The following is a 26,178-nucleotide window of genomic DNA, read 5'->3' on the forward strand; positions in this document are numbered from 1 at the left end:
AGCCTCATGCATGATTCCCTCTCATGGCTGACGGTAGAAAACAGGTTAGCAGTAAACACAGCTGGATTGTTTCAGTCAGTCTTGATCAGTAGAACACCTGATTTTATATCTGAACAAATTGTTTTCTAAACACAGTGCACGATCACAGCACTAGAGGGTCCAGCAACGGTCAGCTGGTGCTGCCTCGCCCAAGAACAAATGCTTTATCACGACCTTTTATTTATAGAGCAATAACTCTCTGCAATAATCTGCCTCATCATCTCTGTTGTACAGAAAGTAAACAGGTATTTAAAAAGACACTTCAATCTCATTTAAGACTGTAAAGCTAATGGGGATCATACTAAACTAAACTAAACTAAACTAAAGATGTCACAGATGAGACCACTGGGACAGTTTGTCATTGATTCACTGATGCACTGTGTTTATATTTTCTCTTTGTCCTGTTGGGTTGGTTACTCTCCGCCGCCGTCCATCACCATCTGTCAGCCCAGGTTCTGCAGCGCGATGACTCAGCATCTGAGACGACAGTGACCATCTGTGAATGAAACCATGTGATGGTCAGTTTCAGCTCAGAGCACCAGAAGAGAAACATCAGAGAGTTCAGTCAACACAGAGCTGAAGTCCAGACGCACTGAGACCACAACAAACTGCTGACATGTTTGGAGCTCTAACATCAGTCGCATGTTGCAGCAACTTGTTTCCAGATAAACATGGAATCAAGTCAACGTCTTTATTTATTTTGTGAATATGAAACTCTTCTCACCAAATTCAGACAATAAATAAAACAGTGAAGCTTGAACAGACGTGATGACGAGCTGTGAACACTTGTCAGCGTCACTCTGTGTCCCTGTCTCAAAGTATGAATCAAAGACTTAAAACCTGTCACAATATTCAAACCTCTTTAAACACTCATTAGCATCCTGAGCTAGTTAGCTCTAAGTAGCTTAGCATCACACGTCACAAGATGAAGTTAAAGGTTTAAACTGTTGTCAACATGAAGATGCTACACATCGTTAGCTCAGTTAGCGTCTCCATAATTCACTCGTTCATCGACTCCGTTCATGTTCCCACTCCTCCATTATTTACATTCCTTCAGTCTGTGAGGCTCCGCCCACCAAAACAACCAAAATTAGTTTTCATTAAATGAATCTAAGTTGTAAATGTTGTGTCCTTGTGCTCACTATGTCCTCACTGTTAGCTAACTGTGTGCTAACTGTATGCTAACTTTGTGTTAACTGTGTGCTCACTGTGTGCTAACTGTGTGCTAACTGTGTGCTAACAGTTAGCACCAGGGGCGTCGTTTCGGGTCCATGTCATTGGTTCGACAGCCCATTAGTCCAACTGTCTGCGGTGCTGAACGGCTCCCGGCAGGCGTATTTCTGCCTTGATGGTGCGCCGCGACCGGCTCTGGGTCAGCTGGGAAAGGCTTGAGGCGGAGCAGGCTCACGGCTTATGTGTTTTCACTTTCTTTTTCATTTTAACCCACACCATGATCTTTTCCTGACCCTAACCAAGTGGTTTTTGTGCCTAAACCTAACCAGACCTTAACCACAGGGCATCATGATGATTTCAGAACAATGAGTTTAATATGGTCGGAACAATGGGATGTCGAACTAATGGGCAGTTCCTGTCGTTTCAGCAGAAGCTAAGGTATGGCAATATGACATGACGTCACAGAGCTACTGATGATGGAGTTTCAAAAATATGAACTTATATAAAACTTCACTTTGGTCTTTGACCTGTCAGAAGTACATACTATGCTATTGAAAACTGTTTCAAAGGACACAAAGCTGTTTAATACCTCATGTCTGCATGTAATGCACGACTTGGTGAGAGCAGTGAAAACATCGGACCTATTTCGGCGCATATTCCAGCACCACGGACAGCGAGCGGACGTTTAATTATCATTAGTCATGTGTTTCAATCAATCAATCAATCAATCAATTTTATTTATAAAGCCCAATATCACAAATCACAATTTGCCTCACAGGGCTTTACAGCATACGACATCCCTCTGTCCTTATGACCCTCACAGCTGATCAGGAAAAACTCCCCAAAAAACCCTTTAACGGGGAAAAAACGGTAGAAACCTCAGGAAGAGCAACTGAGGAGGGATCCCTCTTCCAGGACGGACAGACGTGCAATAGATGTCGTACAGAAAATTAAAAAAGTAAATTAATTACAAGCTCATTTCTAAAAGATAACCAAGGGGTCCAGTGTATGAAACACAGTAAAACAAAGGCCAATTTGGTACAATACTGTATAGGCGAATTTATTGGAGTGTCTCCAGAGACCGAAAATACAAGCTTAACATGCCGACATGAAGAAAAAAACCCACATTAGAGGGTGACACTGGAGTGGATTTTCAGTCCCGTCCCACTCCCACAAAAATAATCCCATCCCGTCCCAATCCCATGAAAAAGGAAAAAAAAAAAAATCCCGTCCCGTCCCGCTCCCGTGTTGTGTTTCAGTTACAGTATAAAATAAATATAGTACATGGATGACACAATGCCTACCTTAGTTGAATATAAACCCAAATATGACATCTAATGTTGTGTTTTGATGTTTATTGCCTAATTATTTTAACATTCACTCCACCTTGAAGCTGAAACATGAAACACATTTGATTTCTGATGTGGTCAGACAACACGTCATAAGAACCAGTTCTGAGAGAGAAAAATGTCGTTAAAGTAGTGTTTGGTTCCTCTGACTGATATTATTATATATGACATCATTATATTATTTAACCTGAAGCATCAGTGTCAGAGCAGCATGTTACTGTTGTAGCAGGTGTGCAGTTAAGTTGGTCATATTCGCTCTTTTTGTTGAGATGGTTTTAGAACAAACCCCGCACAGCGGCTCGTCCTAATTACTGGGCTGCCCTCTGTCATTTGGTTTAAATCCAAAACACTCCCACACAGGGGCCGTGGTGATTGGTTTAGGAACAAGTTCCCTGTCTTTCTCTTACGCTCAACTCTCTGTTCTCTTCTCCGCCTCGTCTCCCCCTCACGAAGATCGCACTGTGTGTGTGTGTGTGTGTGTGTGTGTGTGTGTCTGTGTGTGTGTGTCTGTGTGTATGTGTGTGTGTGTCTGTGTGTCTGTGTGTGTGTGTGTGTGTGTCTGTGTGTGTGTGTGTGTGTGTGTGTGTTTGTGTGTGTGTGTGTGTGTGTGTGTGTAGCCTGTAGCCCCGCCTCCCCCACAGAGATAAAGACACTCGATGACTAGAGCTTTCCCTCCGTTCATTACGCTAATGAACCAGCTCACCTGGCTGCCAGACGATGCACGAAAGTGAACGCTCTTGTCGTCCAGTCTCTTTGGTGGAGAGAGATGAGGAAAACAAACACGCATGAATATGGTAATTAATCCCTTTTAATTTACTGTGCAATTAACAGACTTATCGCATATCACAACAGGCCTAATTTTGATTCCCAGTCCCGCCCGCTCCCGTTGACTTTTTTTCCCATCCCGTCCCAATCACGTGAAGAATAGTGAAACTGATTCCCATCCCGTGGGAGTCCCACGGGAATCACGTGACCCGTGAAAATGTCAGCCTCTACCCCACATTCAATCAGACAGGCTTCAAGACATCATTTAGACACGCTGTCTACAGCAGCAGAGCAAAATGCTTTTACAACACACAGATAACTCACATAACTCATAACTCATAACGGAGGAGCAAAGTGGCGAACAATTTGATTCACTAACACTCATATTCACTGATGAGCATATTATTGACCTACCGTATTTTTCCAAATAGTAGCCTGGGCGTTTATTTCACAAAATGGATTTTGACCCCAGGCGTTTAAACGAATCAGGGGCTATTTGCTCAAGGCTTTTTTTTTTTTTTTTTTTTGCACCGACCTGCACCAGGCAGTTATTTGGTTACAGTTCCTGTCCAGTATGTTTTCAGTGCAAAAATACTGTATAATGTAGGGGTGAGTTCATGTACAAAAATCTCTAAACATTTAGAGTGGGTCATTTTTTTCGTGTAACGTGTACACGGGTTTCACCGCTGGGTGGTGCTATTGCATTATACCAGTATATATACCAGACATCTATTGCACATCTGTCCGTCCTGGAAGAGGGATCCCTCCTCAGTTGCTCTTCCTGAGGTTTCTACCGTTTTTTCCCTGTTAAAGGGTTTTTTGGGGAGTTTTTCCTGATCAGCTGTGAGGGTCATAAGGACAGAGGGATGTCGTATGTTGTAAAGCCCTGTGAGGCAAATTGTGATTTGTGATATTGGGCTTTATAAATAAAATTGAATTGAATTGAAAATTAAAGCTCCAGTTATCTGAATACTAACCGAACGGACCATTTAACCAACAGTTACAGGCCGCCACACCAAAATATCGCCATCCCGACGGTCCGCCATCCCGAATTCTGGTCCCTGAGTCCTGACAGTAAGCTATAGCGAGCCTGTAGAAGCTGTATTCCCCATGCATGTCAACGATTTTCACCGGGGACGCACGTGAGTCATTCAGGCTGACATTACCTGTTTTTCAGCGAACTCTTCTGGTAATTTTATTAAAAGGCATGGCATATAGGTCCACAGTAACTTATTATTATTATTATCATTATTATTATTGGGTCTTATAAGAGTGAGCTACAATGAGTACCAGGCCATCAAATCACAGCATCCGCGGTGAGAGGACACGGAATTGTGTGCGCTTTGACGCATGCAGGTCAAGGCGATCACAGATATTTGATGTGGGAAAGATGTAGCCAGATGTATTACCTGTTTTAGATACGTGGCTGTCTGTCTGTCCGTCCGTCTGTAGCACAAGTCATGTGCACCACTTCACCACCGACCCGTGCGTAAAGACGCAAACAGTCCCTGAAGAAGGGACAGCCATGAGGCAATGAATGAGGAAATAATCGCCCGGACGTTTAATCGACCGGCATTTAATATGCATAATGGGGTCAAACCCCCGGGGGCTATTGCCCGGCGACTATTTGGAAATATATGGTATCTAAGTGCAATACAATGAAAACAACCAGCCAGTGCGCCTCGGACTATCTAACATATCACATCTGATCACTTACAACAAATATGAAGGACACTCACAAGTAAGATGACTACAGAACCTCTCTCTTTTTTTTTTCCTCCCGATTCCAAGGTATGGCAGCTGCCATACCTCGCCATACCTAAATGACGCCTATGGTTAGCACACGGTAACTGCTAACTGTGTGTGTGAGCTCACTGTGTGCTAACTGTATTGTAACTGTGCTAACTGTGAGCTAACTGTGTGCTGTGTGCTAACTGTGTGCTAACTGTGAGCTTGCTGTGTGCTAACTGTGAGCTAACTGTGTAGATCACAATGAAATCTTTTAATGTCCTCACTGTATTTATTCTGCACTGATGTTCTATGTTTAAACTGTGTTTTTATTCTATGTACTGTACATGTGTGAGGACATCAAAGGCGAATTTCTATTGCTTCTTGCAAGGGACAATAAAGGTTTTCTGATTCTGATTCTGATGGCTGTTGTCATTCCATGTGTCCTTTATGATGTCATAGATACAGCCAATAGATGGCACTGGAGGGCGGAGTCAACAGTTTGACCCAACAACAAGGCGAGGGTGGAGGAGGTCGTACTAATGTTTCTTTAAAGAGAGGCAGTGGTGCAGACGGCGGCGGCCATTAAACACATCCTGTCATGTGGACGGACAGTCTTTGTGTTCATCGTTATTTAAATGTCTTGATGTTTCCAACATTTAAAGAGACGGATCTACTTTGATACGTAAAGAGAGAATCAATGAGATTACAGCTGACACACCTGATATTAAACCGTGCGGAGCATTCTGACCTAAAATAAAATGGCTTAGAACCCAAACAGTTGGTGTAAACACAGCCGGCTCATGAACCAGCACCGAGGTTCTGAGAGTCCTGAACAGACCTGGTCCAAGAACCAGAGCTACTGTGGTGGACCAGTGAGGTCATTAGACTGAAGAGGTTCAGACGGTGGTTTGATGTGACAGGTGGAACTCTACAGACGGACCCTCTGTTCCTGATGTGGACTTTAAAGAGGAGCTCTGGTCCAGATGTGAGTGGAACCTGCTCCACATGTTGATGCTAAGCTAACAGTTTGTAGCTAAGTGTTGCTCAGAGGGACCTTTGTCTCTTCACAGTGGACCGTCCAACAGTGTTTGGTTCTCCATGTAGGAAACAACATGTGTGTGTCCACCCTGAACCCCTCAGAGACACTGAGACATGTGGAGGAGTCCTGGACCACATCAGACTCTGTGACAGCACGTCACCAACTCTCCAACAGGAAGTACATTTAAACTACAACTCTTATTGATTTCACCTCCTGTTAATGATCACACATCTTTATTTAAATGATCTTCATTCATTCTAACGATCTTATCGACCAGTCAGATCTAAAATGGAGACGATGAAACTGTGGCAACATTTTTTATCTCCACAGCAACCACCTGAATTAAAGACTTTTATTTTGAAAAACTCAACATTAAACAAACCTTAAAATGTGACCATCCAACAAAACACTTTATTCTGAAAAGACTCCATAAATACAGTATTGATTATTGATCGTATCGTCTGTGTGTTAAAGTCTGTGTCAGCAGCAGCCTGTCTCTACCTGGACACTGATGACGTCACATGATCTCTGCACTCTGATTGGCTGTTCAGTGTTTTAGAGTTCAGCTGCTGCTGGAGTTTCTGTCAGTCGTCCTCAGAGTGAGACACAGACTCAGACAGGTCCAGGTCTACAGAGACTCAGACAGGTTCAGGTCTACAGAGAGACTCAGACAGGTTCAGGTCTACAGAGACTCAGACAGGTCCAGGTCTACAGAGAGACTCAGACAGGTTCAGGTCTACAGAGACTCAGACAGGTCCAGGTCTACAGAGAGACTCAGACAGGTCCAGGTCTACAGAGAGACTCAGACAGGTTCAGGTCTACAGAGACTCAGACAGGTTCAGGTCTACAGAGACTCAGACAAGTCCAGGTCTACAGAGAGACTCAGACAGGTTCAGGTCTACAGAGACTCAGACAGGTTCAGGTCTACAGAGACTCAGACAGGTCCAGGTCTACAGAGAGACTCAGACAGGTTCAGGTCTACAGAGACTCAGACAGGTTCAGGTCTACAGAGACTCAGACAGGTCCAGGTCTACAGAGAGACTCAGACAGGTTCAGGTCTACAGAGACTCAGACAGGTTCAGGTCTACAGAGACTCAGACAGGTCCAGGTCTACAGAGACTCAGACAGGTTCAGGTCTACAGAGACTCAGACAGGTTCAGGTCTACAGAGAGACTCAGACAGGTCCAGGTCTACAGAGACTCAGACAGGTTCAGGTCTACAGAGACTCAGACAGGTTCAGGTCTACAGAGAGACTCAGACAGGTCCAGGTCTACAGAGACTCAGACAGGTTCAGGTCTACAGAGACTCAGACAGGTTCAGGTCTACAGAGAGACTCAGACAGGTTCAGGTCTACAGAGACTCAGACAGGTTCAGGTCTACAGAGACTCAGACAGGTTCAGGTCTACACAGACTCAGACAGGTTCAGGTCTACAGAGACTCAGACAGGTTCAGGTCTACAGAGACTCAGACAGCTTCAGGTCTACAGAGACTCAGACAGGTTCAGGTCTACAGAGACTCAGACAGGTTCAGGTTCAGGTCTACAGAGAGCTGATGAAGCTGATGAAGATGATGAAGATGATGGTGGTCCTGGTCCTCTCCTGTGTCCTCAGTGTCTCAGCTGACGGTAAGTTTCTGTCCTTTAGTTTCACATTTAAACCTCTGAAGGTTCAAACACAGGAAACACACTGTTTGTTTACTGACTCAACAACAAACAAACAAACAAACAAACAAACAGTCAGTGTGAACCCTGTGTCTCTGTTTTCAGGTCTACACCAGGACATTGCTATCACTGGCTGTTCAGACTCTGATGGAGAGGAGATGTACGCTCTGGATGGTGAGGAGAAGTGGTACGCAGACTTCATCAACAAGAAGGGGGTGGAGCCTCAGCCCAGCTTCATGGATCATACGAGCTATGTGGAAGGAGCTTATGAGAATGCTGTGGCTCAGCAACAGATCTGCAGACAGAACCTGAAGACAGCGCGTAAAGTCATGAAGGACTTCCCAGTGGACCAAGGTAAAGACAAACACATCTCAACACGTCTTCACTGCAAATATTTGACTCTCTTTAATAAATTAAAAACTGTAACTAAAAGTTTAATCAGCAGCCCCATAAAATCATGTTTAAACTCATTGATCTGTGTTTATTTGTTTCACTGCTTCTCTTTGTATTGGTGACATTTGTTTGTTCTTCTGTATTTATAAACTTCATTTTTACATGTTGTGTGTTAATCAGAGGACAGTTAGTGTGTTAATTAGAGGACAGGCAGTGTGTTAATCAGAGGACAGACAGTGTGTTAATCAGAGGACAGTCAGTGTGTTAATCAGAGGACAGTCAGTGTGTTAATCAGAGGACAGACAGTGTGTTAATCAGAGGACAGTCAGTGTGTTAATTAGAGGACAGACAGTGTGTTAATCAGAGGACAGTCAGTGTGTTAATCAGAGGACAGTCAGTGTGTTAATCAGAGGACAGACAGTGTGTTAATTAGAGGACAGTCAGTGTGTTAATCAGAGGACAGACAGTGTGTTAATCAGAGGACAGTCAGTGTGTTAATCAGAGGACAGACAGTGTGTTAATCAGAGGACAGTCAGTGTGTTAATCAGAGGACAGTCAGTGTGTTAATCAGAGGACAGGCAGTGTGTTAATCAGAGGACAGTTAGTGTGTTAATCAGAGGACAGTTAGTGTGTTAATCAGAGGACAGTCAGTGTGTTAATCAGAGGACAGTCAGTGTGTTAATCAGAGGACAGTCAGTGTGTTAATCAGAGGACAGTCAGTGTGTTAATCAGAGGACAGGCAGTGTGTTAATCAGAGGACAGTCAGTGTGTTAATCAGAGGACAGTCAGTGTGTTAATCAGAGGACAGTCAGTGTGTTAATCAGAGGACAGTTAGTGTGTTAATCAGAGGACAGTCAGTGTGTTAATCAGAGGACAGTTAGTGTGTTAATCAGAGGACAGTCAGTGTGTTAATCAGAGGACAGTTAGTGTGTTAATCAGAGGACAGTCAGTGTGTTAATCAGAGGACAGTTAGTGTGTTAATCAGAGGACAGTTAGTGTGTTAATCAGAGGACAGACAGTGTGTTAATCAGAGGACAGTCAGTGTGTTAATCAGAGGACAGTCAGTGTGTTAATCAGAGGACAGTTAGTGTGTTAATCAGAGGACAGACAGTGTGTTAATCAGAGGACAGTTAGTGTGTTAATCAGAGGACAGTCAGTGTGTTAATTAGAGGACAGACAGTGTGTTAATCAGAGGACAGTTAGTGTGTTAATCAGAGGACAGTCAGTGTGTTAATCAGAGGACAGTCAGTGTGTTAATCAGAGGACAGACAGTGTGTTAATCAGAGGACAGTTAGTGTGTTAATCAGAGGACAGTCAGTGTGTTAATTAGAGGACAGACAGTGTGTTAATCAGAGGACAGTCAGTGTGTTAATCAGAGGACAGTCAGTGTGTTAATCAGAGGACAGTTAGTGTGTTAATCAGAGGACAGTCAGTGTGTTAATCAGAGGACAGTCAGTGTGTTAATCAGAGGACAGACAGTGTGTTAATCAGAGGACAGTCAGTGTGTTAATCAGAGGACAGACAGTGTGTTAATCAGAGGACAGTTAGTGTGTTAATCAGAGGACAGACAGTGTGTTAATCAGAGGACAGTCAGTGTGTTAATCAGAGGACAGTCAGTGTGTTAATCAGAGGACAGTCAGTGTGTTAATCAGAGGACAGTCAGTGTGTTAATCAGAGGACAGTTAGTGTGTTAATCAGAGGACAGTCAGTGTGTTAATCAGAGGACAGTCAGTGTGTTAGTTAGAGGACAGTCAGTGTGTTAATCACAGGACAGTCAGTGTGTTAATCAGAGGACAGACAGTGTGTTAATTAGAGGACAGTTAGTGTGTTAATTAGAGGACAGTCAGTGTGTTAATTAGAGGACAGACAGTGTGTTAATCAGAGGACAGTCAGTGTGTTAATTAGAGGACAGTCAGTGTGTTAATCAGAGGACAGTCAGTGTGTTAATCAGAGGACAGTCAGTGTGTTAGTTAGAGGACAGTCAGTGTGTTAATCAGAGGACAGTTAGTGTGTTAATCAGAGGACAGTCAGTGTGTTAATCAGAGGACAGTCAGTGTGTTAATCACAGGACAGTCAGTGTGTTAATCAGAGGACAGACAGTGTGTTAATTAGAGGACAGTTAGTGTGTTAATTAGAGGACAGTCAGTGTGTTAATCAGAGGACAGACAGTGTGTTAATTAGAGGACAGTCAGTGTGTTAATTAGAGGACAGTCAGTGTGTTAATCAGAGGACAGTCAGTGTGTTAATTAGAGGACAGACAGTGTGTTAATCAGAGGACAGTCAGTGTGTTAATTAGAGGACAGTCAGTGTGTTAATCAGAGGACAGACAGTGTGTTAATTAGAGGACAGTCAGTGTGTTAATTAGAGGACAGTCAGTGTGTTAATCAGAGGACAGTCAGTGTGTTAATTAGAGGACAGACAGTGTGTTAATCAGAGGACAGTCAGTGTGTTAATCAGAGGACAGTCAGTGTGTTAATTAGAGGACAGACAGTGTGTTAATCAGAGGACAGTCAGTGTGTTAATTAGAGGACAGTCAGTGTGTTAATCAGAGGACAGTCAGTGTGTTAATTAGAGGACAGACAGTGTGTTAATCAGAGGACAGTCAGTGTGTTAATTAGAGGACAGTCAGTGTGTTAATCAGAGGACAGTCAGTGTGGTAATCAGAGGACAGACAGTGTGTTAATCAGAGGACAGGCAGTGTGTTAATCAGAGGACAGACAGTGTGTTAATCAGAGGACAGTCAGTGTGTTAATTAGAGGACAGTCAGTGTGTTAATTAGAGGACAGACAGTGTGTTAATTAGAGGACAGTCAGTGTGTTAATCAGAGGACAGACAGTGTGTTAATCAGAGGACAGTCAGTGTGTTAATCAGAGGACAGACAGTGTGTTAATTAGAGGACAGTCAGTGTGTTAATCAGAGGACAGTCAGTGTGTTAATGAGAGGACAGTCAGTGTGTTAATGAGAGGACAGTCAGTGTGGTAATCAGAGGACAGTCAGTGTGGTAATCAGAGGACAGTCAGTGTGTTAATCAGAGGACAGTCAGTGTGGTAATCAGAGGACAGTCAGTGTGGTAATCAGAGGACAGTTAGTGTGTTAATCAGAGGACAGTCAGTGTGTTAATCAGAGGACAGTCAGTGTGTTAATCAGAGGACAGTCAGTGTGTTAATGAGAGGACAGGCAGTGTGTTAATCAGAGGACAGTCAGTGTGTTAATTAGAGGACAGTCAGTGTGTTAATTAGAGGACAGACAGTGTGTTAATCAGAGGACAGTCAGTGTGTTAATCAGAGGACAGTCAGTGTGTTAATGAGAGGACAGGCAGTGTGTTAATCAGAGGACAGGCAGTGTGTTAATCAGAGGACAGACAGTGTGTTACTTAGAGGACACTCAGAGTGTTAATCAGAGGACAGTCAGTGTGTTAATTAGAGGACAGTCAGTGTGTTAATCAGAGGACAGACAGTGTGTTAATCAGAGGACAGACAGTGTGTTACTTAGAGGACAGTCAGTGTGTTAATCAGAGGACAGTCAGTGTGTTAATCAGAGGACAGACAGTGTGTTAATTAGAGGACACTCAGAGTGTTAATCAGAGGACAGTCAGTGTGTTAATCAGAGGACAGTCAGTGTGTTAATGAGAGGACAGGCAGTGTGTTAATCAGAGGACAGTCAGTGTGTTAATTAGAGGACAGTCAGTGTGTTAATCAGAGGACAGTCAGTGTGTTAATTAGAGGACAGACAGTGTGTTAATCAGAGGACAGTCAGTGTGTTAATCAGAGGACAGACAGTGTGTTAATCAGAGGACAGTCAGCGTGTTAATCAGAGGACAGTCAGTGTGTTAATCAGAGGACAGTCAGTGTGTTAATCAGAGGACAGACAGTGTGTTAATCAGAGGACAGTCAGTGTGTTAATCAGAGGACAGACAGTGTGTTAATTAGAGGACAGACAGTGTGTTAATCAGAGGACAGACAGTGTGTTAATCAGAGGACAGACAGTGTGTTAATCAGAGGACAGTCAGTGTGTTAATCAGAGGACAGACAGTGTGTTAATTAGAGGACAGTCAGTGTGTTAATCAGAGGACAGTCAGTGTGTTAATCAGAGGACAGACAGTGTGTTAATTAGAGGACAGTCAGTGTGTTAATCAGAGGACAGTCAGTGTGTTAATCAGAGGACAGTCAGTGTGTTAATTAGAGGACAGACAGTGTGTTAATCAGAGGACAGTCAGTGTGTTAATCAGAGGACAGACAGTGTGTTAATCAGAGGACAGTCAGTGTGTTAATCAGAGGACAGTCAGCGTGTTAATCAGAGGACAGTCAGTGTGTTAATCAGAGGACAGACAGTGTGTTAATCAGAGGACAGTCAGCGTGTTAATCAGAGGACAGTCAGTGTGTTAATCAGAGGACAGACAGTGTGTTAATCAGAGGACAGACAGTGTGTTAATCAGAGGACAGTCAGTGTGTTAATTAGAGGACAGTCAGTGTGTTAATCAGAGGACAGTCAGTGTGTTAATTAGAGGACAGTCAGTGTGTTAATCAGAGGACAGTCAGTGTGTTAATCAGAGGACAGACAGTGTGTTAATCAGAGGACAGTCAGTGGGTTAATTAGAGGACAGACAGTGTGTTAATCAGAGGACAGTCAGTGGGTTAATTAGAGGACAGGCAGTGTGTTAATCAGAGGACAGTCAGTGTGTTAATCAGAGGACAGACAGTGTGTTAATCAGAGGACAGTCAGTGGGTTAATCAGAGGACAGACAGTGTGTTAATCAGAGGACAGTCAGTGGGTTAATCAGAGGACAGTCATGAATGATTCATCCACCAACATTCTGAATTTAAGACTAGTTTGTTGTTGATTACCCAGTCTAATACTATTTGCAGTTCTTCATTCAGGGTGTTCGTAATTTCCTCAACTGTGGGTGCATTAATGTATATTGTTGTGTCATCAGAATACAGCAACATATGTGCTTTTTTAAAAGCCGATGGAAAATCATTGGTGAAAATAGAGAACAGCAATGGACCCAGCAAACTTCCCTGTGGAATTCCACTTTCAACCTGTCCAGCCTCAGAGAAGCTACCATTAAAGAATACTAAGAATACTCTTTCACTTCTATTCATTCTTTCATTGGTGGAGGGGGGGAGGGTTGACGTTGGCTCCTTGGTGGTTGTGGTGAAGGGCAGGAGGGGGGTTGTTGGATCCCTGACTGGGACAGAGACATCCTCTGAATGCCTTGGGTGATGTGGAGCAAAGGGTCAGGTGAAGGAGAGATGCAGGCTGTCTGTCTCTGTGCCACGTACTTGTCCTTGGCTCTTATCTGTCCATTCTTGTTTTGGTATGGCATTCCAAGAGCATGACCTAGGTTGGCCCCGAGTAGTCTGCATCCAGTGATGTTCGGATGAATCCCATCACGCTGAAAGCGATCCTTACAGTTCCGAAAGATGTTAAAATTGTCAATAAACTTTATCCCATGAGTGAAGCATGTCGATGTCAGCCATGTATTTAGGGCAAGGAGTCTGGTAAAAGACTCGATTCCTTTCCCCAGGGTTGGAATGGGGCCAGAAATGAACACATTTTGTGACTGACAGTCACTCAGTTTCTCCAGGAGCAGGGAAAAGTCTTTTTTCAGTTGATGTTTGTGGAAGGTTATTTGTGGTGGTTCGCCTCTGTTCCAGTGTTGATGCCAGCTCTCTGAGTACTTGGTTATGCCGCCAAGTATGGCGCCCTTGGGTGAGACTTGTCCTGCACCCTGACAGAATGTGCTTAAGGGATGCAGGTGCTTGACACAGGGAACAGGCGGGATCTTCTCCATACCATAGTTTCAGATTTGCGGGGGAAGGTAGCAGGTCGTACATGGCTCTGATGATGAAACTCAGCCGTGCTCCCTCCATCTGCCAGATGTCACGCCAACTGAGCTTATTCTTCTCCAGGGTCTCCCAGTTGGTCCATCTCCCCTGCCTAGGCCCCCACATGCTTGAGCTTTACACTGCTGACTTGTATAATCAGAACAGACATGTCCTGTGATTTTCATCCTTCTATGATTATATTTACCCTTTACAGCAGGCCCATCCTGACAGCTGAGAATATTACTGTCAGGTATTGTCCCCCCTCTATTAACTATGAAAGGAGGCTGGAAATCACAGGACATGTCTGTTCTGATGATACAAGTCAGCGGTCCTGAAGTGCGTGTTTCTCTTCTATAATACACATTCTACACTTCAGAGGTGACGTCTTTCCATATATGGGATTCCTTCGCCTTTCAAACGGGGCAGAGCTCCGTGGGAAACAGTAGGAGAGACACAGCCCGAGGGGGAACTGGGATCTGACACCGGAGGGAGAAGCAGGTCCGTGAAAGTAATGGGTTTGTGCGCGCAAAAGACGCTACATCTGAATGCACCCCATGCACACAAACATCAGGGTGCGTCTGTGCGTACCCAGTACCATGACTGAACACTGAGCCCAATAAAAAAAACAAAAAACAAAAAACTGAACACCGGCCCTCGCGGCCCAAACGTCAGACCGGCCCACCGGGAATTGTCCCGGTCCTCCCGATTAGCCACTCCGGGCCTGGATAATACTTATTATAAACTGATATGACTCATTAATCTGTGTCTCTGTTCAGATCCTCCGTCCAGTCCCATGATCTACTCCAGAGACAACGTGGAGCTGGGACAGAACAACATCCTCATCTGTCATGTGACTGGTTTCTATCCTGCTCCTGTAACGTTCTACTGGACGAAGAACAACAAGAACGTCACTGAAGGAACCAGCGTCAACGTTCCCTACCCCAACAAGGACGGTTCCTTCAACCAGTTCTCCAGACTGGAGTTCGTCCCACAGCTGGGAGACATCTACAGCTGTTCAGTGGGACATCAGACCCTGGACCAACCACTGACCAGAATCTGGGGTGAGACAACTTTATTGATACAAACACATCTGTCTCCAGATGTGTCTGTGACTTCTGTCTCCAGATGTTTCTGTGTCTTCTGTCTCCAGATGTTTCTGTGTCCTCTGTCTCCACATGTTTCTGTCTCCACATGTTTCTGTCTCCAGATGTCTGTCTCCAGATGTCTCTGTCTCCAGATGTCTGTCTCCACATGTTTCTGTCTCCAGATGTCTCTGTCTCCAGATGTTTGTGTCTCCAGATGTTTCTGTGTCCTCTGTCTCCAGATGTCTGTATCCACATGTTTCTGTCTAGAGATGTTTCTGTCTCCAGTTGTGAAGGTGAAGCTTCATGTCTCCAGATGTTTCTCTGTCTCCAGTTGTCTCTGTCTCCAGATGTCTTCTGTCTCCAGATGTGTCTGTCTCCAGATGTCTCTGTCTCCAGATGTCTTCTGTCTCCAGATGTGTCTGTCTCCAGATGTTTCTGTATTTTCTGTCTCCAGATGTCTATGTCTCCAGATGTTTCTCTGTCTCCAGATGTCTCTGTCTCCAGATGTTTGTGTATTTTCTGTCTCCAGATGTTTCTGTCTCCAGATGTCTCTGTCTCCAGATGTTTCTGTATTGTCTGTCTCCAGATGTTTCTGTCTCCAGATGTTTCTCTGTCTCCAGATGTCTCTGTCTCCAAACGTCTCTGTCTCCAGATGTTTGTGTATTTTCTGTCTCCAGATGTTTCTGTCTCCAGATGTCTCTGTCTCCAGATGTTTCTGTATTGTCTGTCTCCAGATGTTTCTGTCTCCAGATGTTTCTCTGTCTCCAGATGTGGAGGTGAAGCTTCATGTCTCTGTATTTTATGTCTCCAGATGTTTCTGTATTGTCTGTCTCCAGATGTTTCTGTCTCCAGATGTTTCTCTGTCTCCAGATGTGGAGGTGAAGCTTCATGTCTCTGTATTTTATGTCTCCAGATGTTTCTGTATGTTCTGTCTCCAGATGTTTCTCTGTCTCCAGATGTCTTTGTCTCCAGATGTCTCTGTCTCCAGATGTTTGTGTATTTTCTGTCTCCAGATGTTTCTGTCTCCAGATGTCTTTGTCTCCAGATGTTTCTGTATTTTCTGTCTCCAGATGTCTCTGTCTCCAGATGTTTCTCTGTCTCCAGATGTGGAGGTGAAGCTTCATGTCTGTATTTTCTGTCTCCAGATGTCTCTGTCTCCAGATGTCTGTCTCCAGATGTTTCTCTGTCTCCAGATGTCTCTGCCTCCAGATGTTTGTGTATTTTCTGTCTGCAGATGTTTCTGTCTCCAGATGTTCTGTCTCCAGATGTCTCTGTCTCCAGATGTTTCTGTATTTTGTGTCTCCAGATGTCTCTGTCTCCAGATGTTTCTCTGACTCCAGATGTCTCTGTCTCCAGATGTTTCTGTCTCCAGATGTCTCTGTCTCCAGATGTTTCTGTCTCCAGATGTCTCTGTCGCCAGATGTTTGTGTATTTTCTGTCTCCAGATGTGTCTGTCTCCAGATGTTTCTCTGTCTCCTGATGTCTCTGTCTCCAGATGTTTCTGTATTTTCTGTCTCCAGATATTTCTCTGTCTCCAGATGTTTGTCTGTCTCCAGATGTCTCTGTCTCCAGATGTGGAAGAGAAGCTTCATGTCTCTGTCTTTTCTGTCTCCAGATGTGGAGGTGAAGCTTCATGTCTCTGTCTTTTCTGTCTCCAGATGTGGAGGTGAAGCTTCATGTCTCTGTCTTTTCTGTCTCCAGATGTGGAGAAGACTCCGCCCAGTGTTGGACCTGCAGTTTTCTGTGGAGTGGGTCTGACTGTCGGTCTGCTCGGTGTGGCTGCTGGAACCTTCTTCCTCATCAAAGGGAACGAGTGCAGCTGATTGGTCGGGGCTGATGATCTTCATATGTTCAACTCTTATTCCTGAAACTTGGCACAGTGTGTAAAATGTAAATAAAAACAGAACACGATTGTTTGCACATCTGTTTGGACTCAGTCCAAACAGATGTGCAATCTGGATCCAGTCCAGAGATGTTTAATGTTCAGCTGATAAACTTGATTGTTCCACACTCATCCTGCAGCAGGTTCTGATGACGCTGGGACAGGAACATGTTTCCTCCCGTGTGACATCATCAAACAGATGTTTTTTTTTGTTTTGTTTTTAGCATTGAATAACTCTCCTGTGTGTTGTTGCTCTCGTCTCCACCTGGTTACAACATGTTGCAGACTGACTGCATATTTACAATAAAACACGTTTATCAGTTTGAACATTAAATATTTTGGACTCAGTGACACTGAATATCAGTCATAGTAGATTTATTTACACTTTACACAGTGCAGACTTTGTGGGATTAGAACTGGACATGAACTAATCCAGGCTTCATTTATCCTGTTAATTCTCAATGCCGTCGCTCTGATTCTTTAATCTCTGAGTTATGTTGAGTAACAACATGCTCTTATTTTGAAATAAAGGTAACGTGTAGAGGTGAGGCCATGATCAGCTCTCATATGATTGGCTGACTGGTGATCATGTGATTGTCTTCTAAAGCAGCAACAAAGTGCACATGTCATTAATGTTATTCCTCCTGTGTCCTGTGAACAGCTGAGCACCTGAAATGATGAGATACAGATTTTAATCATGGATGCTGAGTCAACAACAACAACAAGACTCTTTGTTTTTATTTCATGCTCTGTACAGAACGTTTGTTCACAGCTGAGTAACCCTCTCACCTGATGATGTCAGGTGACTCAAAGGTTACGTTCCCATAACAAGTAGGGCGGTCAGCGTGAAAGTGTTAGTCACCATGTGGTCGATGTGCAAACACCAGACGTTCATTCTTTCACATCACATTTATCACAGCCATGTGAGACCCACCAGGCCGCCGGTAATCTTGGCGAGGGAAAAACATCATGACCATTTCAACAGAGGTCCCTTGACCTCTGACCTCAAGCTATCTGAAATGAAATGGGTTCTGTGGGGCCCCACGAGTCTGCAGTGTAAGTGTGAATATTTCTGCAGACTGGACGCCATAAACAGACTTGGAATGACATAAATCAGGTGTGAGTGTGAAGCTGAGGCTGTAGTGGGTCACTGAGTGTTACTCGTGTGTTGAAGTCAGTCCCCACAGCAGCCATTTCATCACAGTGAGACCATCTATTAAACAGCATACAGTGACCTATAGTGACCTCTGGGATAATCACAGCATCATGAAACGTTAGTAGAGACCTGCAGCGTTCACAGGTGGTTTCATAGGTGTGTTGACAATAAGAGGGCTTCAGGTGAAACATAGCACTGCTATGTGACACACACTGTTGACCTGCTATCTCCCCTAAAGAACGATCATCTCTGTTCACAGCCCTTATCACATCTACTATGGCCTAGATCCAACATGTCTGCTGTCGTGACACAGGTCAGATTCTGTTCATGGTAGTGTGACACAGACACTCAGACGTTCACGTGTTTCCTCAAACATCTGTCGCTCTTCACTGCACAGGAGCAGGTCACGTATTCACACAACAACCTGCACAGCTGTCATTCAGACTGTTTGCTAAATCACAGCTGCTGTAGACACTGTGAGCACTGAGGAAAACGACCTCGTCTCTATCTGACCTGTCGACACTGAGATCAATGAGCTGCATCAAATCAAATCATGTTTGTTCTGTATGTAATGTGAGTGATCATATAACAACTCCACAGTGGCTTTAACTCTTTATTGTGGTCATGGGTTTATGATAATGAGCACTTGTTAAATGTCATTAGTTTCTTCTGCTACAGCAACATATCTGCTCTGTAAATCACTTCCTGTCTTCTCTCAGAAATAAATCACAAACCAAAAGAGACGTTTGTATTTCATGATTTTATGATTTTATCATGGCGCCCCCTGGTTTAGTATTAATTCTACAGGATACAGTTGAGTGTCTCTCTGCGTAGATGACACCTGGGCTCAGTACAGCCAATCAAATCCTACTTAAAGCAGTGATGTCATCATATCAGATGCACAGCAGATGGTCACAGTAGCTTTGTCTACACTGTTTGTTCAGGGCAGTAATATCGTGGCGTTACACATCCTCACCATGTTGTATATAAGGTACGATCACTGAATGAGGGCACAGAGTTGTGTCACCTTTAATCTGCCACAGGGGGCAGTAACAGTGCTCCAACAGTGTCTGTATGGACAGGACAGACAGCAGGACAGGATCATGGACAAGACAGACAGCAGGATGGGATCACGGACAGGACAGGTCTGTTAGCTGCTAACTGCTAACAGCTTCTTTTATATTAGGGACGTCTGCGGGTCTATGGAGCCATCTGTGTGTACAACGGGCCACTGAGCCAATCAGCTGCTACACAACACTAGAGACACTGAATTAGCTTCCTGCTAAAGTTTGACAGGTGGGTCATCAGGGCTGCCAATTTTTCAAAAAACCTTGGAGTGAGATTCAGCGGGCTGACCACAATTTTGGCGTTCACGCCTACACATTAATACCTATTGTTACCTAATAATATCATATATATATATATGTTTTGATACTTCCTTTTTCTTTTCTTCACCAAATACAGCAGGCAACCACAAAACCTTAACAGACATAAATCTACATTAAAAAATAAATGCTGTGTTGATATTAATATGAATTTGTCTCTTGCATTTGTCATGAATCATGTTTCTAATTTGCCTTGTTTTACATCACTTTAGTGTGCTGACTACCAAACTAACTCATAAGAGCAATTTCAATCACATAAACAAACAATGGCTCAATTCTGCTAAATATGTCCATCAATGAGCATATGCTCAGTTAGTGCCCAAAACTTATGACGGTGGAATTTCTGGCCTATCTACTGCTTGCTCTGCCCAGCTGCTTGACAGGATGGCTGCTGCAGCAATAGGCTGCTATTTTAATTTAGCTGCTAACATAAAGAACTCTTTGCTGCTAATTTAGCATTCTTGACATTTACAAAGCTCCAAATGTCTTTACATGCTCTCACAGCACATATAAGTTAATCAATCAATTTTATTTATAAAGCCCAATATCACAAGTCACAATTTGCCTCACAGGGCTTTACAGCATACGACATCCCTCTGTCCTTATGACCCTCACAGCTGATCAGGAAAAACTCCCCAAAAAACCCTTTAACGGGGAAAAAACGGTAGAAACCTCAGGAAGAGCAACTGAGGAGGGATCCCTCTTCCAGGACGGACAGACGTGCAATAGATGTCGTACAGAACAGATCAACATAATAAATTAACAGTAATCCATATGACACAATGAGACAGAGAGAGAGAGACAGAGAGAGAGAGAGAGAGAGGGTTGTAACTCACAACCTACATTTTTCTTTATTCATTTTTTTTTCTATATTATATATTGGTGTATTGTATTGTAGATTGGTGTATTTTGTATTATATATCATATATTTAATCTTTTTTTTTATAGTTTTCTGACTTACTTTTATTATTGTACTTTATTTGTAAATTTTTAATGTCTTTGGCAATATTGTTAATCTACAGTCATGCCAATAAAGCTTATTGAAATTGAGAGAGAGAGACAGAGACAGAGAGAGACAGAGAGACAGAGAGAGATGAGCATGAACATGAGCTCCTGAATATTTTTGCTTTTTTGGATGTTTTAAAGTGAGATAAACTACTGTTCTTCTAAGAGCTGGAAGAAAACAGAAGAGAAAACCGTTGTTTTTAAAAAAAATCTACCAAGAAGGAAAAAAAAACAGCAAAAACCTCAGAAAACAGTGATAGACTGGAAAACAACGGAACCAACTGCCAAACTGACAGTTAGCCTAACTGTCCAACCAGCAACAAAAAAAAAAGGTCAAGCAAAGAGGAGGAAAACAGCTGAAGACGCAAGTGAGTGAAACCATCAGAAAGAAAATATAACATTTAAAAAGAGGAAACAAAAAATTGCTGAACACTAAATAAACTTAAGCTAGCATAACACAGCTAGCTGTAAACAAGACCCTTAGCAACTGTTGCCAAGGAATTTAAATAGCAGCAGTTCAACAGCAGCAGAGCCTGATGGAATCCACCAAAGGCTGTACAGAGGCTGTTCCTCTCCTCTATCCTCCTGATGTAACCAATGAGACTGCCAGGAAGGCATTTAAACAAAAACTGCTAAAAGAAAGACCAGAAACCCTGTTTTCTGATCTTTACAAGACCGGGGAGGTCAGCAACCTGATCCTCTTCACAGACCAGCCGCTAGCATGGCACTCTGCCATCAGTGCCCACTACCCCTCTGTCAAAAAAGAGGGGATCTGTAACGGCTGGAAAATAAAAGTAAAAGAAGCAGAGGATTCAGATACTTTCATGATGACAGTAAACTTATACAAGAATGGGACTATCATGGTGCAGGGGAACCTCAAACTGTTTGAGATGGACTTCCTCCTTATAAAGGAAAGAGCCCAGCAGGAGAGATCTAGCTCCACTGACAGTTCCCAGGTCCCAGCTCCCAGCTGCCTAACTACTGAGCAGCCCCCTGAAGAGAAGGAGCCCACCAGCCCAGAGCAGGTCCAGGACCCCCAGCTGAACCGCACCATCACCGAACTGAAGGTGAAATTCACAGAGCTGGAGAGAGAACTAGTACAACTGAGAGAGCTGATCAGCCAACAGCCATGCCAGCCCACCACAGCTCAGCCTGATCCCTGCACCATCAGCACAGAGCTGGGCATGCTGAGGCAGGACAGGGACAGCTGCAGGAGAGAGCTGAGCCTGCTCAGGACTGAGATCAGAGAGCTGCATCAGGACAGAGAGCAGCGTCTAGCAGCACTGACAGCTCTGACAGAGGAGGTGAAGGAGCTCAGAGGAGAGAGAGAGGAGCACAGGAGAGAACTTACCTCTCTGTCAAAGGAGGTGGAGGAGCTCAGAGGAGAGAGAGAGGAGCACAGGAGAGAACTTACCTCTCTGTCAAAGAAGGTGGAGGAGCTCAGAGGAGAGAGAGAGGAGCACAGGAGAGAACTTACCTCTCTGTCAAAGAAGGTGGAGGAGCTCAGAGGAGAGAGAGAGGAGCACAGGAGAGAACTTACCTCTCTGTCAAAGGAGGTGGAGGAGCTCAGAGGAGAGAGAGAGGAGCACAGGAGAGAACTTACCTCTCTGTCAAAGGAGGTGAAGGAGCTCAGAGGAGAGAGAGAGAGGAGCACAGGAGAGAACTTACCTCTCTGTCAAAGGAGGTGGAGGAGCTCAGAGGAGAGAGAGAGGAGCACAGGAGAGAACTTACCTCTCTGTCAAAGGAGGTGGAGGAGCTCAGAGGAGAGAGAGAGGAGCACAGGAGAGAACTTACCTCTCTGTCAAAGGAGGTGGAGGAGCTCAGAGGAGAGAGAGAGGTGAGTTGTCTCCTGTGCTCCTCTCTCTCTCCTCTCTCTCTCTCTCCTGTGCTCCTCTCTCTCTCCTGTGCTCCTCTCTCTCTCCTGTGCTCCTCTCTCTCTCTCTCTCTCTCAGAGGAGAGAGAGAGGAGCACAGGAGAGAACTTACCTCTCTGTCAAAGTAGGTGAAGGAGCTCAGAGGAGAGAGAGAGAGGAGCACAGGAGAGAACTTACCTCTCTGTCAAAGGAGGTGGAGGAGCTCAGAGGAGAGAGAGAGGAGCACAGGAGAGAACTTACCTCTCTGTCAAAGGAGGTGGAGGAGCTCAGAGGAGAGAGAGAGGAGCACAGGAGAGAACTTACCTCTCTGTCAAAGGAGGTGGAGGAGCTCAGAGGAGAGAGAGAGGAGCACAGGAGAGAACTTACCTCTCTGTCAAAGTAGGTGAAGGAGCTCAGAGGAGAGAGAGAGGAGCACAGGAGAGAACTTACCTCTCTGTCAAAGTAGGTGAAGGAGCTCAGAGGAGAGAGAGAGGAGCACAGGAGAGAACTTACCTCTCTGTCAAAGTAGGTGAAGGAGCTCAGAGGAGAGAGAGAGAGGAGCACAGGAGAGAACTTACCTCTCTGTCAAAGGAGGTGGAGGAGCTCAGAGGAGAGAGAGAGGAGCACAGGAGAGAACTTACCTCTCTGTCAAAGGAGGTGGAGGAGCTCAGAGGAGAGAGAGAGGAGCACAGGAGAGAACTTACCTCTCTGTCAAAGGAGGTGGAGGAGCTCAGAGGAGAGAGAGAGGAGCACAGGAGAGAACTTACCTCTCTGTCAAAGGAGGTGGAGGAGCTCAGAGGAGAGAGAGAGGAGCACAGGAGAGAACTTACCTCTCTGTCAAAGAAGGTGAAGGAGCTCAGAGGAGAGAGAGAGAGGAGCACAGGAGAGAACTTACCTCTCTGTCAAAGGAGGTGAAGGAGCTCAGAGGAGAGAGAGAGGAGCACAGGAGAGAACTTACCTCTCTGTCAAAGGAGGTGGAGGAGCTCAGAGGAGAGAGAGAGGAGCACAGGAGAGAACTTACCTCTCTCTCCAAGGAGGTGGAGGAGCTCAGAGGAGAGAGAGAGGAGCACAGGAGAGAACTTACCTCTCTCTCAAAGGAGGTGAAGGAGCTCAGAGGAGAGAGAGAGGAGCACAGGAGAGAACTTACCTCTCTGTCAAAGGAGGTGGAGGAGCTCAGAGGAGAGAGAGAGGAGCACAGGAGAGAACTTACCTCTCTGTCAAAGGAGGTGGAGGAGCTCAGAGGAGAGAGAGAGGAGCACAGGAGAGAACTTACCTCTCTGTCAAAGGAGGTGAAGGAGCTCAGAGGAGAGAGAGAGGAGCACAGGAGAGAACTTACCTCTCTGTCAAAGGAGGTGGAGGAGCTCAGAGGAGAGAGAGAGGAGCACAGGAGAGAACTTACCTCTCTCTCCAAGGAGGTGAAGGAGCTCAGAGGAGAGAGAGAGGAGCACAGGAGAGAACTTACCTCTCTGTCAAAGGAGGTGGAGGAGCTCAGAGGAGAGAGAGAGGAGCACAGGAGAGAACTTACCTCTCTGTCAAAGGAGGTGGAGGAGCTCAGAGGAGAGAGAGAGGAGCACAGGAGAGAACTTACCTCTCTCTCAAAGGAGGTGAAGGAGCTCAGAGGAGAGAGAGAGGAGCACAGGAGAGAACTTACCTCTCTGTCAAAGGAGGTGGAGGAGCTCAGAGGAGAGAGAGAGGAGCACAGGAGAGAACTTACCTCTCTGTCAAAGGAGGTGGAGGAGCTCAGAGGAGAGAGAGAGGAGCACAGGAGAGAACTTACCTCTCTGTCAAAGGAGGTGGAGGAGCTCAGAGGAGAGAGAGAGGAGCACAGGAGAGAACTTACCTCTCTGTCAAAGGAGGTGAAGGAGCTCAGAGGAGAGAGAGAGGAGCACAGGAGAGAACTTACCTCTCTGTCAAAGGAGGTGAAGGAGCTCAGAGGAGAGAGAGAGGAGCACAGGAGAGAACTTACCTCTCTGTCAAAGGAGGTGAAGGAGCTCAGAGGAGAGAGAGAGAGGAGCACAGGAGAGAACTTACCTCTCTGTCAAAGGAGGTGGAGGAGCTCAGAGGAGAGAGAGAGGAGCACAGGAGAGAACTTACCTCTCTGTCAAAGGAGGTGGAGGAGCTCAGAGGAGAGAGAGAGGAGCACAGGAGAGAACTTACCTCTCTGTCAAAGGAGGTGGAGGAGCTCAGAGGAGAGAGAGAGGAGCACAGGAGAGAACTTACCTCTCTGTCAAAGGAGGTGGAGGAGCTCAGAGGAGAGAGAGAGGAGCACAGGAGAGAACTTACCTCTCTGTCAAAGGAGGTGGAGGAGCTCAGAGGAGAGAGAGAGGAGCACAGGAGAGAACTTACCTCTCTGTCAAAGGAGGTGGAGGAGCTCAGAGGAGAGAGAGAGGAGCACAGGAGAGAACTTACCTCTCTGTCAAAGGAGGTGGAGGAGCTCAGAGGAGAGAGAGAGGAGCACAGGAGAGAACTTACCTCTCTCTCCAAGGAGGTGAAGGAGCTCAGAGGAGAGAGAGAGGAGCACAGGAGAGAACTTACCTCTCTGTCAAAGGAGGTGGAGGAGCTCAGAGGAGAGAGAGAGGAGCACAGGAGAGAACTTACCTCTCTGTCAAAGGAGGTGGAGGAGCTCAGAGGAGAGAGAGAGGAGCACAGGAGAGAACTTACCTCTCTGTCAAAGGAGGTGAAGGAGCTCAGAGGAGAGAGACAGAGAGAGAGAGAGAGACAGAGACTGCTACTAGAGAGATTACTATGGTAACGAACTGAGCAGACATGCTTAAGAATAGCTCCTGAACAATTATTGTTTTTTGTTCAGAAATAAGATAAACACTGAAAAATAGTAAATAACTTGAATACAGAAGTCAGCACAACAAGCCAGAGAAGAGAAAGAGAGGAAAAACAGCTGGAACAGGACCCTGGAGACAAAGATCAAGACATTTAGCAGGTTGGATACAATGTTGCTAACAATGTTGCTAACCTACACTGTAAAAAAAATTCCTAATTTTACGGTAAATAACTTTAAATTTTTACAGTAGTTTTCTGTCTTTTAAAAATAGTATACAAAACTGTAAAATTACAGATATTATCTGTAAATTAAGAACCCACCTGTTTTTTTAAAGTGTCATGCCAGTAGTGACAAACTATGTTTATTTCTCATTTTTTTACTGTAAAAATTACTGTATTAATTATACATCATCTTTCTGCTTTCTTAAATTACAGTCAAATTTATGTAAAATGACAATAATTGTCTGTAATTAAACATGTAGCATATTATATAAAGGTTTATTTCTATACTAACAATCTAAAGTTTTTCTCTGTAAATTAATGATAAATCTTATTGTTTTTATATTCATATGTACTTTTACATTCATTCTCTGTAATTAAACATGTAGCTCGTTATATTAAGGTTTTTTTCTATACTAACAATCTAATGTTTTTCTCTGTAATTTAACGGTAAATCTTATTAGTTTTACATTTATATGTACTTTTACATTCAATGTCTGTAATTAAACATGTAGCTCGTTATATTAAAATTTATTTCCGTACTAACAATCTAATGTTTTTCTCTGTAAATTAATGGTAAATCTTATTAATTTTATATTTAGCCTATATGTACTTTCACATTCAATGTCGGTAATTAAACATGTAGGTCATTATATTAAGGTTTATTTCCATACTAACAATCTAATGTTTTTCTCTGTAAAGTCTAAGTCTAAGTTAGGGTTAGGGTTGTGATATTAGGGTGTAGAAAACATCTACCTGCGATAAGTTTCTACTTCGGGTGTACTTCAGCCCACATGCCCAAAACTTGACAAGATATCATTAAAAGAAAACATTAACAG

The 26,178-nt window shown here is 44.3% G+C and overlaps 1 protein-coding gene across 11 annotated transcripts; it reads left to right on the forward strand.

Annotated features, from left to right (window-relative positions):
- The first annotated feature begins 6,688 nt into the window (after positions 1-6,688).
- On the forward strand, positions 6,689-18,841 carry LOC117246211 (H-2 class II histocompatibility antigen, A-Q alpha chain-like). Of its 11 annotated transcripts, none has more exons than XM_078164476.1 (5): positions 6,689-7,574; positions 7,633-7,720; positions 7,862-8,110; positions 14,754-15,038; positions 16,764-18,841. In XM_078164476.1, exons 2-5 carry the CDS (start codon positions 7,648-7,650, stop codon positions 16,883-16,885), a joined length of 729 nt encoding a protein of 242 aa, XP_078020602.1. In that variant the 5' UTR covers positions 6,689-7,574; positions 7,633-7,647; the 3' UTR covers positions 16,886-18,841. The 11 variants fall into 11 exon arrangements, with proteins under 11 accessions (XP_078020602.1, XP_078020603.1, XP_078020612.1 ...); XM_078164477.1 differs by having other exon boundaries at positions 6,710-7,464; positions 7,627-7,720; XM_078164486.1 differs by having other exon boundaries at positions 7,125-7,438; positions 7,627-7,720.
- Positions 18,842-26,178: the final 7,337 nt, after the last annotated feature.

The sequence above is a fragment of the Epinephelus lanceolatus genome, chromosome 22, assembly GCF_041903045.1.
Source record: "Epinephelus lanceolatus isolate andai-2023 chromosome 22, ASM4190304v1, whole genome shotgun sequence".
NCBI classification, from domain to species: domain Eukaryota; kingdom Metazoa; phylum Chordata; class Actinopteri; order Perciformes; family Serranidae; genus Epinephelus; species Epinephelus lanceolatus.

Bases quoted from the DNA above. Each gene is read 5' to 3' on its own strand.
- LOC117246211 (XM_078164476.1), top strand. From the start codon at position 7,648: ATGAAGCTGATGAAGATGATGAAGATGATGGTGGTCCTGGTCCTCTCC. The intron at 7,721-7,861 runs GTAAGTTTCTGT...CTCTGTTTTCAG, and splicing joins CCTCAGTGTCTCAGCTGACG to GTCTACACCAGGACATTGCT. The intron at 8,111-14,753 runs GTAAAGACAAAC...GTCTCTGTTCAG, and splicing joins GGACTTCCCAGTGGACCAAG to ATCCTCCGTCCAGTCCCATG.